The 15,033-nt window shown below is 32.7% G+C and overlaps 1 protein-coding gene across 1 annotated transcript; it reads right to left on the bottom strand.

Annotated features, from left to right (window-relative positions):
- Positions 1 to 5,118: 5,118 nt before the first annotated feature.
- Positions 5,119 to 6,504, bottom strand: LOC129891554 (UPF0057 membrane protein At4g30660-like). The gene is made up of 2 exons (XM_055966952.1): positions 6,347 to 6,504; positions 5,119 to 5,528 (listed from the first exon to the last, which is right to left on the bottom strand). Exons 1-2 carry the CDS (start codon positions 6,434 to 6,436, stop codon positions 5,403 to 5,405), a joined length of 216 nt encoding a protein of 71 aa, XP_055822927.1. The 5' UTR covers positions 6,437 to 6,504; the 3' UTR covers positions 5,119 to 5,402.
- Positions 6,505 to 15,033: the final 8,529 nt, after the last annotated feature.

The following is a 15,033-nucleotide window of genomic DNA, read 5'->3' as shown; positions in this document are numbered from 1 at the left end:
GAGAGAGTTGAAGGCCCAACTTCAGGAGTTGTTGGGTAAAGGTTTTATTAGACCGAGTGCCTCTCCTTGGGGTGCTCCAGTTTTATTTGTGAAGAAGAAGGATGGTAGCCTTCCTATGTGCATAGACTATAGGCAGCTGAACAAGGTGACTATTAAAAATAGGTATTATCTTCCTCGCATTGATGACCTATTCGATCAATTGAAGGGTTTTTGTGTTTTCTCAAAAATTAATTTGAGTTCCGGTTATCATCAGTTGAAAATACAGGTAACAGATGTACCGAAGACTGCTTTTCAAACCAGGTATGGACACTATAAATTTTTGATAATGTCTTTTGGGCTTACAAATGCACCTGCTGCTTTAATGAGTCTGATGAATGGAATCTTTAAGCCATATTTAGACCTCTTTTATTATTTTTATTGATGATATATTGATCTACTCAAAGAGCTGAAAAGAACATGAAGAGCACCTGAGAATTGTTCTGGGATTGTTAAGGGAGAAAAGGCTATATGCCAAATTCTTCAAGTGTGAGTTCTGGCTTGATTCAGTGTATTTCTTAGGGCACGTGGTTTCTAAGGAGGGAGTGATGGTGGATCCCCAGAAGATTGAAGCAGTGAAGAGTTGGGCAAGACCCACTAATGTCTCAAAGGTAAGGAGCTTTATTGGTTTGGCTAGCTACTACCGTCGGTTCGTCAAGGGATTTGCTTCCATTCCTTCCAGCTGACTAATTTGACCAAGCGGAAATTTCCATTTGTGTGGTCGGATGAGTGTGAAGAGAGTTTCTGAAATTCAAGACTTTATTGACTACTGCACCGATTCTTGCCTTGCCAGTAGAAGGTAAAAATTTTATTATTTATTGTGATGCATCATATTCTGGTTTAGGTGCAGTACTAATGCAGGAGGAGAATGTAATTGCCTATGCTTCAAGGCAATTGAAGGTGCATGAACATAATTACCCCACTCACGATTTAGAGTTGGCTGCGGTTGTATTTGCATTGAAGCAGTGAAGACATTATCTATATGGGGTAAAGTGTGAAGTGTATACAGATCATCGCAGCTTACAATATGTGTTCACTCAAAAAAGACTTGAATTTGAGGCAGAGGAGGTGGATGGAATTGCTAAAGGACTATGATATCACTATTCTTTATCACCCATAAAAAGCTAATGTAGTGGCTGATGCCTTGAGCAGAAAAGCAGGAAGCATGAGAAGTTTAGCTCATTTGCAGGTTTTCAGACGTCCGTTGGCTAGAGAGGTTCAAACTCTGGCCAATAGCTTTATGAGGCTGGAATTAGCCGCGAAAGGAGGTTTCTTGGCCTGTGTAGAGGCAAGATCTTCTTTCCTTGACAAGATTAAAGAAAAGAAGTTTGATGATGAGAAGTTAAGCCAGATTCGTGATATGGTCTTGCAGGGAGAGGCCAAAGAGGCTGTGATCGATGAGGAAAGCATCATGAGGATTAAGAGGCGGGTATGTGTGTCCCGTATTGATAATTTAATTCAGACTATTCTTGCAGAGGCTCATAATTCGAGCAGGTAAAATATGAGCACCAAAGGCCTAGAGGGACACTTCAAAGAATGCCCATTCCGGAATGAAAGTGGGAAATGATTGCAATGAATTTGTGGTTGGTCTTCCAAAGACATTGGGTAAGTTTGATTCGATATGGGTGATTATTGATAGGCTAACTAAGTCTGCTCACTTCATTCCAGTCAAAGTGACTTATGATGCAGAGAAGTTAGCCAAACTCTATATCCGCGAGATTGTTTGATTACATGGAGTTCCGATTCCTATCATATCAGATAGAGGTACGCAATTTACTTTTAACTTTTGGAGGACCCTGCATGCTGAGTTAGGTACTAGATTGGACCTTATTACTACATTTCACCCTCAGACCGATAGACAGTCTAAGAGGATAATTCAAGTGCTAGAGGATATGCTTCATGCATGCATAATAGATTTTGGTGGTTATTGGGATTATTTCCTACCCTTAGCAGAGTTTTCGTATAATAATAGCTATCACTCAAGTATTGATATAGCTCCGTTTGAGGGATTGTATGAGAGGAGATGTAGGTCTCCTATTAGTTGGTTTGATGCGTTTGAGGTGAGACCTTAGGGAACTAATCTTTTGAGGGAATCATTAGAGAAGATGAAATTCATTCAGAAGAAGCTTCTAGCAGCTCAGAGCAGACAGAAGGAGTGTGTATACCGAAAGGTCAAGGACATGGAGTTTATGAAGGGAGAGCAAGTGTTGTTGAAGGTTTCACCCATGAAGGGTGTGGTGAGATTTGGTAAGCGAGGTAAGCTCAGTCCGAGGTATTTTGGGTTGTTTGAAGTTCTTAAGCGTGTTGGAGAAGTGGCCTATGAATTGGCTTTACCTCCAGGTTTGTCTAGGGTGCACCTAGTGTTTCATATGTCTATGCTATAGAAATATCATGGTGATGGAAACTATATTATTCTCTTGAATTCAGTCTTGCTTGATGAGAAATTGTCTTACGAGGAGGAGCCTGTAGCTATTCTTGATAGGGAGGTCTGTAAGTTGAGGTCAAGGGAGATTGCGTCTGTGAAGTTTCAATAGAAGAATCGTCCGGTTGAGGAGTCAACTTGGGAGACTGAGGCAGATATGCGTGGAAGATATCCACATATGTTCGTCGAGTCAGGTACCTTTTCAATCCCCGCTCTTCTTTTGACCGTTCGGGGACGAACGGTGGGTAAATTGGTATCTATTGTAACGACTCATTATGTCGTTTTGAGAAATAAAGCTTTTTGGTTCATAAAAGACGCATTCCGTATTTTTTTATGAGTATGTTAGACTATTCGATAACCATATTTATTTAATTGAGGGGTAATTTTAGATATTTAATTTAATTGGTGGACTAAATTTATAATTTATTTAATACCCTATATCATTTATTAAAATAAGTGGAGAGGGTTATTGGTGCAGTTGTGCACGAACTGCAAAAGAGTAGGCGACGATCCCAGGTAAGAATCTGTTAAAGCTTTAAGTTCCTGGAATGTACATAGGGAATTGTATGGTGTTGCTACATCTATATTAGTGTAATTATATATATATTCTAAAGGAATTGATATAAGCCAGCGAATTCTTGTGGTGTTGAAAAGTCTTTTTTTTTTTTGAAAATAGTGGGCAGACAAATAGTAATTCAATTCTTAAGTAATGAGGATAATATTGAATAAGAAATTTTCTTATGGTTATGGTATTGTGATTCAAGTTTTGATATATTGAGAGAGATAATTAAACATTAGGTTATTAGATTATATAAATACCATTAGATTTAAGTTATTTGAGGAATTGAAACTTAACCCTAGACTTAAGATTTAGGAATATGAGACTTGAGATATTAGTGGGTATCAAAACTTAGGAATTTGATTATAAATTTGGATGATTTGTTAAGTATAGGTTAAACATACATATATATATATCCGTTTGCTTACGAATATTGTATAATTGATAGATTGGAAACGTGAGGCTTTGAAGAAAGGAAAGACATTCGTGAATTAGCTTGCTTGGATTCGATTTTTCGGTTGAGGTAGGTTATGGTTTTATTCTATATCATAGATAGACTCTTAATAGTGATTGATATTCATTGAGTAATGTGTGAAAACTTACTACGCATTTAATTGTTGTGGTTTGGATGGTTGATATGTTGTTGTGATTGGTCTGAAATCCCGAGGCCATGAAATCCAGAATCTTGAACTTGCCCTACCAAAAATGGTGTCTTGAATAAAGAAGGCTTGATGAAATATTGCTAATGAAGTGGAATGTAATAATGAAGAATGATAAATTAAATATATTTGGATCGGGTGTCACGTTCCGACACGGTATGTTTGGATCGAGTGTCACGTTCCGACACGATATATTTGGATTGGGTGTCGCGTTCCGACACGATATATTTGGATCGGGTATCACGTTCCGGTACGGTAATACTAAAGGAAAATAAATTAAAATTACTTAATACTACCCAATCTCCAATAACTCATATTTCAAAAGAGTGTGATGTGGAGGCTTGAGTCCTTATGTGTGATCTTGATATTGTTGATTGGTTATGAAATTGTTCATTGTGTTGTCACTTGATCTTGTTGGTTGCCACCTGTTAAGTTCTATGGTTGATTTCCCGCTATTATTTATTACATATTGATTCCTATTTTGAGTCGGCCGATGATACCTACTCAGTACATGTTGCCCTGTACTGACCCCTACATATATCTTTCTTTGTTTTATTTTGTGGAGTGCAGCGAGTCTTCCATCGGCTTCGACTCGACCTCAGCTCTAGTCAGTCTCCAATTCAGAAGTCTTCAGGGTGAGCTATCCTTCTGGCTCGTGATGGAATTTCTCGATTATGGCATGGTGTCTTTAGTTTTCGGACACATTTGGTTATTTGTTTATTCTGGTGTTTGATATTTCCAGACTTAGATTTAGAATTTAGATGTCCTTAATGTGATGACTTTCAGATTTTGGAGAACGTCAAGTAATAGACTTTAGTGGCTTTTGTTATTTCTGACTTTAATAAGATTGAGCTTCCGTAGTGTTATCGTGATTTATAAGTTGAATCGTTGATCTAAGTTGGGGTTTGTATCATTGATTCTCCCACCTAAGAGGTTAAGTGTGGGTGCCACTCACGACCCATTTTTGGATCGTGACATAAAGCTCCAGAGGCTAGCCTAGTTCTAACTTAACAACAACACCCAAATCCCAAAATCTTGAATAATTGAAGCCACCAAAACTCATAGAGAATCTATATAATTGTCAATGTAGACTTATTTTATGAAATTATAGAGCACACTATAAGTCAAGGCTCAAAACCTAAATGCATCAAAATCTAGCTGGTGTATGTATGTTTCTTTCAATAAAAAAGTTCACAAGATTGGTATTTCTTTGTAATAACTCTACAAAAAAACCATATATTTGGTTAGTCAAGACTGTACATATCTTTAAAGTTGGCCAAGGTTTCAAGAATTACTTTATATAGTACGTCAACAACATAACCCTAGTATCCTACAAGTGGGGTTTGGGAAGGGTACTAATGTATATGCAACCTTACCTTGTGAAAGTAGAATAGTTGTTTTGATAGAAACTCGGCTCAAGTAAGAATCAAAACACTGAGAAATTAGAAACCTCAGAACAAAAGGCTATAAATTATTAATCCATAACACTTAAACTGCAAGAGTTGATTCAGAACAAGTGACATAGAGTACAATACATCCATAGTTGGAGACAAAAGGACCCTTCGAAAATGCCCACAAGTACGTGCCAAATCCTTCAAAAACAGTGCATTTTTGAAAGATCCAACATGTACTGCAGCATTTTTGGAGAGTCCAAGCAACAAAGGCATAAATTACAAGCAAAACAACAGAACAAGCACACAATCTGAAATGGTATAGTCAACAAAGATCAAGCAAGAGTGTCATAATTATCCATTCGCGGTTCACGTTCAACACAGAGGATTGCATAGAGAGCATAGATAATTCCAGGAACATAACCCAATATGGTCAATACCAAGCAAATCAAGAACTCCACCTGAAAAAAAAAATCACAAAAGAATCAGTAAATCCCCTAAAACCATCACCCAAGTCAAAGTTTTAAAACAAAAATTACGAAAAAAAAATGAACCTTTTTGCAGTTTCAAGAAAAAGAAAAACACCCACTTCACTAATTCCCCAGAATAATTAACCCTATTCTCAGACACCCTTTTCAGTTCATCCCCAAAACAATCACCCAAATCAAAGTTTTACCAAAAAATAAAAACATAAATAATCTTTTTGCAATTTCAAGAAGAAAAAAATTCCCACATCACTAAATCCCCTAAAACAATCAACCTATTCTCAAACACCCTTTTCAGTTCATCCCCAAATACAATCACCCAAATCAAAGATTTAAACAAAAATGACAAAAAAATTGAATCTTTTTTGCAATTTCAAGAAGAAGAAAAAACACCCACATCACTAAATCCCTAAAACAATCAACCTATTCTCAAACACCCTTTTCAGTTCATCCCCAAATACAATCACCAAATCAAAGATTTAAACAAAAATGACAAAAAAATTGAAACTTTTTTGCAATTTCAAGAAGAAAAAACACCCACATCACTAAATCCCTAAAACAATCAACCTATTCTCAAACACCCTTTTCAGTTCATCCCCAAATACAATCACCCAAATCAAAGATTTAAACAAAAATGACAAAAAAAAATTGAATCTTTTTTGCAATTTCAAGAAGAAGAAAAAACATCCACATCACTAAATCCCCTAAAAAATTGACCCTATTCTCATACAACCTTTTCAGCTCATGCTCAAAAACAATCACCCAAATCAAAGAAACTAAAAAGGGGATCTTACAGTGCAGCAACCATTGCGGAGGCAAACACCAAGAGGAGGAAGCAAGATTGCTAGTAGAATTTCACAGACAAGTGCACATGTTATCTCCATTATTGATTTGAATAATGTGTGGGGTGTTGAAAAATGATAGTCTTGGTGGATTGCAATCTTTCTGATAGACTTGTATTTATATGCAAAATATCTTTGGCATAGTACTTTTTAAGTTTTTTACTCCATCTGTCCAGATTTGCATGAGCAGTTTAATTTTTAATTATTTTTAAAAAAAAATAATATATTTTATATGAAAAAGGGCTTAATATCCTCCTTACTTTTAAGATTTAGAGTATTTATATTTTTCATTATAAAAGTGATTCACATATATTTTTATCGTTACATAAATAGTTCAGATTTAGTGTAGAATTCATATGTTCAGAAGATGCATATTGCGGAGACGATGATGTTAAGGTGGATGTGTTGACATTTTAAGAGCGACACAATTAATTCGGGAGAAGATAGGAATGGCCACCGTAATGGACAAAATGAAGAAAGTGAGGTTGAGATAGTTTGGACATATGCAAAGGAGGTGCGTTGACGCCCAATGAAGAGGTACGAGGTTGGTTGTAGGGGTACTTAGAGGAGTAGAGGTAGGCCAAAAAAGTATTGGAAAGAGGTGATTAGATAGGATTTGGTGCAATTTCATATTATCGAGGACATGACTCTAGATAAGAATAGCGAAGGTCGCGTATTAGAATAGAAATTTAGTAGAGGTGAAATGTTATCTTGCCATGTGTAGGTTTAGACTTGTATATGTTGTGTATTATTTTTAGATCATCACACTATTTTGTTTGTTGTTATTATTATTTTTTCTTATAGACTTTGCACTATTTTTTTATTAACGTCTGCGCTTTCTTCTTCTTTTACTTGGGCTTGATATACTTGAGCTGAGAGTCTTTCGAAAGCATCTTCTCTATCAGACTCTACATAGTGAGATTTCACTAGGTATGTTGTTACTGTTATTATTATAATAAAATGATTTATTACCAATAAATATTTATCTCTTGTTTCAAATCATAAATTATAAAAATATTTCTCACTTTCGTTCTTAAAATGCATGTCTAATCAAACTCACATAACAAATAAAAGTACTTAATAATTAAAATTCAAACATCTAACCCTTTTTATCTTGCTAGGACACACCTGTAAATGCACGACAGATGGTTTCTAAATATAAAATATTAAAGTTGACCAAATTAAAAAGAAAGCAATAATGTTCATGAAGGATGAAGACATTTAATTTTTTTGAGTTTTGTGTATAAAACTAGGACACTTATAAATTCTTTTTATTTTGTTCACACATGACCTAGCTGTCACATGTCCGTGTCTCCTATATTGATTAATTTTGATGAACAATAATAAATAATTTAAGAATTGAAAAGAAATGGCGGACTTATTCAATCTCAAAATTTTAATCAGTAGTCGTTTAAAAACTTAAGAATATATTGTTAATATTCATTTGATACAATTACAAGCAGTTAGTTTTCTAATTATTGATTACATTCTGAATGTAAGGCAAATATGTATGCTAGCAATAATTGGGCAGGAATTATTCATTATATTGATCATAGTAACTTAATTTTTTTTAAAAAATAATAAAAAAAGATTTTAAATGTAATTTTTGAAGTCAAGATTTTAAAGTTAAGATTTCACGTCAAGTTTTAATGTTTGCATATGGTTTCAATTCGAAGATTGTGTGTGTTGAATATTTTGTAAAACATGTCTAGATGTCCGGTACCGACATGATTCATTAAAAAAAAAAAAGAATCGTAACAAATTTAATATCAGAGTAATAAATTTAAAAGAGTCCTAAGGTGTGTCTACATCATATCGAGGGAGCCTTGTTTGTACCTACAAAGACGCCACACTTAGCTAGCGTTTGACCCCAAATTCCTCAATATTTTTGACAAGTTATTTTTTGGTGAAATTTTACCATACATTTGGCCACAACATTTTCAAGAATATTTAACTGTTTCAAAAAAATATTATTTTATATCCATAAGTTTTAAAAATTATTAAAAATACCCATAAATATATATTATCATTTTATAATAAATGTTTTCCGTTAAAAAAAAAACTTATAACATAATTAATAACAACAAACAACAACAAAATGACAATATGAACATGAGCAATACATTAATCGCATTAAAAATAAATTATTCTTTTTTTTCCATCTTGTCACCTAAGTTATTCTTTTTCGAAGGAGGTAGTAGCAAACTATTATTTTATTAATAGATATGTTATTTAATTATGTTGGTTGGTCACGTTAATGGAGTAAGTTGATAGATAAATATTAGTTGGAATTAACAAATGATCGGTGTTTTATAAAAAAATAAAAGTTTGGGGTAATTTTTAAAAATTTTCAAATATTAGAACTTAGCCCAAATACTAGTTTCTTGTAGAATTTGAAATGTTTTCCAAATATATTTGTCAAGTTATATGGCCAAACATTAATTCCCAAATTTTTTTCAAGTTTTTCCCAAAAATATTTATGGCCGGGCCCGGCACCTTATAGAGGGACAACAACAACATACAACATTTAAGAATTTTGCACATTTCTTTCTAAAATCATGCATTTTAACAGCTCGTGCAGTACTCACCCCATCTCTAAATGGGGTTTATGCACACTACTTGTTGTCGAGCCTAATTTTAGGAACGTTTCAAACATGCGTGTATTTCATCAAAGCTAAGACACATGGAAAAAAAATCACCTAATATTTTTATCTTTACTAGAATTTAAACATGAAACTCCATGATTCTCAACTAACTTCATTGACGACTAACATATATCAGACTCGTACCTCGATCATTAGACGACAACACCAGTACTCCTTCCATCCTTAATGTGGAACAAGAGGGTTGCAGAATGCTTCGCGATTTAGAAGAATGGTCGAGGTCACCCAAAAGCTAATGCGGCCCAAGCCTAGCCCACCAATTGTTCCAACTCGTGTTTGGGGGTAGGGAAGGGAAAGTAGCGGAGCCAATTACAAGGTGAAAATCCAAACCTCATTAATAAGGTAAACGTTCAGGTAGCGCCAACCAAGTGGGCTAGTACTCATGTTGAGATGCCTTTCAAGATTGGAGTGGCATTCAATGCTATGAAGAATGCAAATATAACTTCTCAAAATTTTCTACAAACATGTATGACTAAATTTCTACCCAAAAAATTTCCCACTTTAGAGAACAGCACCAATTGAAAGCTTGGCATACCAATACCATCATTATGCAAAGCAAATAGCTAAATTAGGAGCTTCTCTAGATAGAACTTTGATCTCACTCTACACAAAATATAGAATCTTTTATGTACCCTTAATTCCAATAGATTGACACTAAAAATCTAATCAAAACACTAAGAAATTGTCAAATTAGGTCTTTATAGGGAGAAAGATTGCCAACTCATATAAGAAGTCACAGAGATCTTGTCCTAATCCGATGAGGGATATTTTCATCACCCCCTCACACCCAGACAGTTACACTGTCGGGACCAGAAGATGCACAAACATTGACTAGGAGTATATTTACAAACCCCCACATCGGACCCCGGGTCTAACTCATACCCACAAGCTAGCTCAAAGGGAGGAAGATTGTCCAAGTCATATAAGAACTCTCGAGATCTTATCCTGGTCTGATATAGGATATTCTCATCAGAAATTAAATACAACACCTCAAAACAAAAGGTTATAAAGGTTCAATCTTTAAACTTAAACTGCAAAGTTGATAAAGATCAAGTGACATAGAGTACAATTCATCCAATGGTACAAGTCTAAATTACCAGCAAAGAATTACAATCTCAAATGGTGTAATCAACAAGGTAAAATGAAAAAGATGAAAAAGGAATTATACTATCAAGCAAGAGAGTGGTAATGATGGCAGTGTGGTTCATTTTGAATACAGAGGATTGCATAAAGAGCATAGATAATTCCAGGAACATAGCCCAATATGGTCAAAATCAAGCAAATCAAGAACTCCACCTGCAAAAAATTACCAAAACATAAATAAATGAACACCCATATCACTAAATCCCAAAACAATTTGACCCAATTCTCAAACACCCTTTTTAATTCATCCCCAAAACAAACACCCAAATCAAAGTTGAACAAAAATCACAAAAAAAATTGAATCTTTTTTCATCAACATCACTCAATAGAGCAGAGAAACTATCGAAAATAGTCTCTCTAACTCTCTCAAGATGGAATAAAGTTTACATACACTCTATCCTCGTCAGTTCCCAGACTACACTGGGTATTTTTTTATTTATTTTTTTGTTGTTGTATCACCAAGTCCCCTTAAACAATTAACCCAATTCTCAAACACCCTTTTTAGTTCATCCCCCAAAACAATCACCTAGATCAAAGTTTAACAAAAATTACAAAAAAAATTGGATCTTTTTTTCATCCACATCACTAAATAGAGCCGAGGATCTATCAAATATAGTCTATCGAATATAGTCTCTACCCTCAGACAAGGATAAAGTCTGTGTCTACTCTATCTTTGCCAGATACCACTTTATAGGACTAATAATGGATATTTTTGTTGTTGTTTGTATCACTAAATCCCCTTAAACAATTGACTCAATTCTCAAACACCCTTTTCAGTTCATCCTAAAATAACAATCACCCAAATCAAAGTTTAACAAAAATTACAAAAAACAAAATTGGATCTTTTTTTCACCCACATCACTAAATCACCTTTAAACAATTAACCCAATTGTCAAACACCCTTTTCAGTTCATCCCCAAAAGAAAATCACCCAAGTCAAAGTTTCCAAAAATATGCAAAAAAACTTGTATCTTTTTCAAAAAATTTTTTGGATAAGTAAGGAAAAGAGAGGATCTCTTACAGTGCAGCAACCATGGCGAAGGCAAACACCAAGAGGAGGAAGAAATATTGCTAGTAAAACTTCACACAAAATTGCACATCTTGAGTCCATTCTTGAAGACAACAGAGGGGTGGGGCGGGGTTGGGGTTGGGGGTGGGGTGGGGGGGATTTGTTTGTGTTGAGAAACTGATGACCGAGAAAAGGATTATTTCTGATGACTAATATTTATATTCAATGTCTTGAAAAATGACTTGACCTTGTCAAAAGAAATTTCCTAAATCCTTCTAGGATTTTTGAATTTGAAACCCAAAAATTAACCGCAATCGCTATAATTTTTATTACAGTCTCTTCTCTGGCATGATAGATTCAACTCAAAAGATATTAAAAAAAATTGATTCTGAATTATTTGTGTGAATAATCATTTTTTAAACTAATTAAGTTATTTTGAAGGACTGTTTTTTTCTTCTATATTAAGAAATAAAGCAAAAATCTTTGGTAAAAATTAATAGTATTGTATTCATTTTGATTTTAAGTATATATTATTCAAATTTGAATAGATCTACAAAAATTTTAACTTGCTTTACATAACAATTTTTTTTATTTTTAATCTGTCTTGTCTCGCATATATCCTTTGAATTATCAACCTTCTACTTTAGAAATTTATTTCTACTGACTGCATCTATTTTTAATTTTAATTTTGTAGATTTAAATCTTCAACACACAAATCTCTTTTGTCTAGCTTGATTTTTTTTAAAATTTCGTACTGTAAATATTATAACATGTCCACTCTCATACCACCTCATTGTCATTCTTAATTAAGACATAAATTTTTATTATTCAATATGTACATTTTTATTAATTATCATCAACATATATGATGGAATGAATGTAATCTTTTCATTTAATCAATAACCTCGAATTTGACTTTTGAGAACAAAGTTTTTTAACTTTTGATAAAAGAAGTTCCTTTTTGATGAATCTTATACTATATAGATTTAAATTTGCCTTGTGACTCTATTTTATAAATAATATGTTAATGAATAAATTTGATGAACAACAATAAATATTTAGTAGTTGTGTGGACCTAGCTAGTGCTACTAATTTCTAAATTATCATAAAAATTTATGAAACTAGTAGATAAAAATATATGATTAACAGTTCATCCATCAAAACTTAAAGAAATATAATTTTGAAAAAAGAATGACAAGTTCATGTGTAAGGTTATCGTTTTTCAAACAACATTTTTCGACCTATAATTTTAAATCGATTTTAATTTGATTTTAAAAAATTCAACCTTCATAAGTCAATTGTTGACTATCTTTTTAGTAGTGTTATTTGTGGATACTTAAATTTTAGTAAAAAATAAAAATAAAAATCTCATCAACGTAGAGTTGTCTGATTCTAATCAATGAAAAATAGGAACATGATAAGCTTTTATTGTTTTTTGCAATTAAAGAACAAATTAAAGCATATCGTGTAAAAAATATTTTCTAGATCAAGTAATCTAGAATTATTGTTTAAATATTATCTAAAAACAAAATAAAATAAAATAAAAAAGATAATAATAATTAGGCAGTAAGAGGACTCCATTCTTCATCTTGATCATCACCACGAACCACAATTGCATAAATTGCATAAATAATTCCAGGAATATAACCTAGTAGGGTTAAAATCAAGCAAATCAAGAATTCACACTGCAAAAAAATAATAAAATAATAATAATTAATCAAAGTGATTAACAAAATTTTGATTCTACATCTAATATTCGATACTCGCATGATTAATTTAAATATATTTCATGTAAGATTTATTAAAAAAGAAACACGTTCATCTAACTAGAAATTTGATGCACTAACTTAATATTATTGAAACATTACTAGAATCTCTTCTTTAGAGACTTTGCGGCGCCTTAACGATAAAAAAGTTGGAGTGACATTTTTAAAAATCGAATTTCAAAGTGTTTTTCGTTTTAAATTATTGTGTTTGTGAAATATTTAATCACGTGTATACTATCTTGGATTGGTTTTATTGATGGTCAATCAACTTCTTTTTTTCTTTATTATCATGATTCTAGTTGACTGAATTTTTTGTTACAAAAAGTTAGTTTATTAATCACGAACAATAATTGCATAAATGACATAAATTATCCCTGGAATATAACCTAGTAGGGTCAAAATCAAGCAAATCAAGAGTTCACACTGCAAAATCAACAACACAGAATTAATCAAAGTGATTAGCAAAATTTATAGTGTAAGAAATTTTTTAAAAGAAAAAACAATTATAGTCTAAAATAATTTTTAAATATTTGTATGGTTATAAATTACTTCATTTGAAAATAAACTCAGGACCTTAAAATTAAATTGTTTCAAAGTGAATTTCTTTTAATTTATTTAAAAAAAATTGTGAACAAAATTATTTGACATGTTTGCTTGTGAATTCAATTAGGCACTTGTACCAACATGGATTGTGGTGCAGTGGTTGAAATGTTTCGTCCTTAACCAGATATCTCTAGTTCGAGCCTTGGATATAAAAAAAATTCTCTCCTAACACTGAGTTGAAAACCAAAAAAATAAATAATCAGCCACTTATTGTTTCTCATCAATATATGTATCACGTAACTCAGTCACATTAGGTGCAACATAAAAATACATTCCATGAACAATAACAAAATTAGAAGTTTCACTTAGAGTGGTCGAGATTTGGCGTATATATAAAAAGTAATTTTTGACATATATATACATAGTATCAGAGTTTTAGATACACATAATGATTTCTCAATGAAAGATGTTCAAATGAGCTCTTGATCATGAATCAACAATAATAAAGTTTTAAAATAAAAAATAAAATAACTATGAGAGACTAAGGGGGGGAGGTTGTTCTTACACTGCAGCAACCATGTCTAAAGAAGACTCCAAGAGGTGGAATCAAGATTGCAAGCAAGATCTCCAAGAATACTTCACATGTTGAAGACATTTTTAAAATATTTTATTTTATATAACAAATTTAGGAAAGAAAGTTTATTAAACTTTTATGTTTTGGACATAGAGTGAATTTTCCAAGTGATAAATTCAGTTCCTATATGCACAAGAAATTTGGTTTTGCCTGGTCTTAAGGAAATAATTTATTCAAGATTCAAACTTACTAAAATGTAGGATCTTATAGTCTTTATAGTGCCTTATCTTTCTACTTGGATTATTATAGTTTTATTCAATTAAAAATTTAATTATCATCTCCACTAAATATTCTTCTATTACAATAACATATTCAATATTATAGTTTCATAAGTGGGGTATTGAAAAAATAAGATGTACGCAAATTTAATTTCACCCTCAACCTTGTGGGGTAGAAATATTGTTTTCAATAAATCATCGGCTCAAAAAAAAGGTTTCGAAGAAGGATTGCTAAATCAATATGACAACAAAAAAAAAAAATACAAAGCAAATGAGACAACAAATAGTGACATATATTGAAGAATAAGAGAATATACGACTACTAATATTGAGAAGCAGAAAAAAGGAGGCTAGCCCCTACCTCTCTCGTATAAAGTGCGACAATCAAGGGTGGAGCTACACCTAATTAAGGGTGGTTAGATGAACGACCTTCGTCGGAAAATTTTTGCGAGTATATATGTTAAATATTGTTAATGTTGGATATATACTAATTGTTAAACACCTTTGATATAGTAAAGAAAAATAGATTAGTGGTTAAGGGTGTTCAAATTCACCTAGAAGGCTTTGGTTCAAGCCTTGACAAAGGTGTTTTATTTAAATTTCTTAGTTCTGTTTTGTCCTAAAGTATGAACAGTTGAACACTGACCATAAGATTAAAAGATA

Source organism: Solanum dulcamara, chromosome 6 (assembly GCF_947179165.1).
Source record: "Solanum dulcamara chromosome 6, daSolDulc1.2, whole genome shotgun sequence".
Classification (NCBI taxonomy): Eukaryota; Viridiplantae; Streptophyta; class Magnoliopsida; order Solanales; family Solanaceae; genus Solanum; species Solanum dulcamara.
The sequence above is the reverse complement of the archived record's forward strand: the minus strand, read 5'-3'. Positions and strand labels throughout refer to the sequence as shown.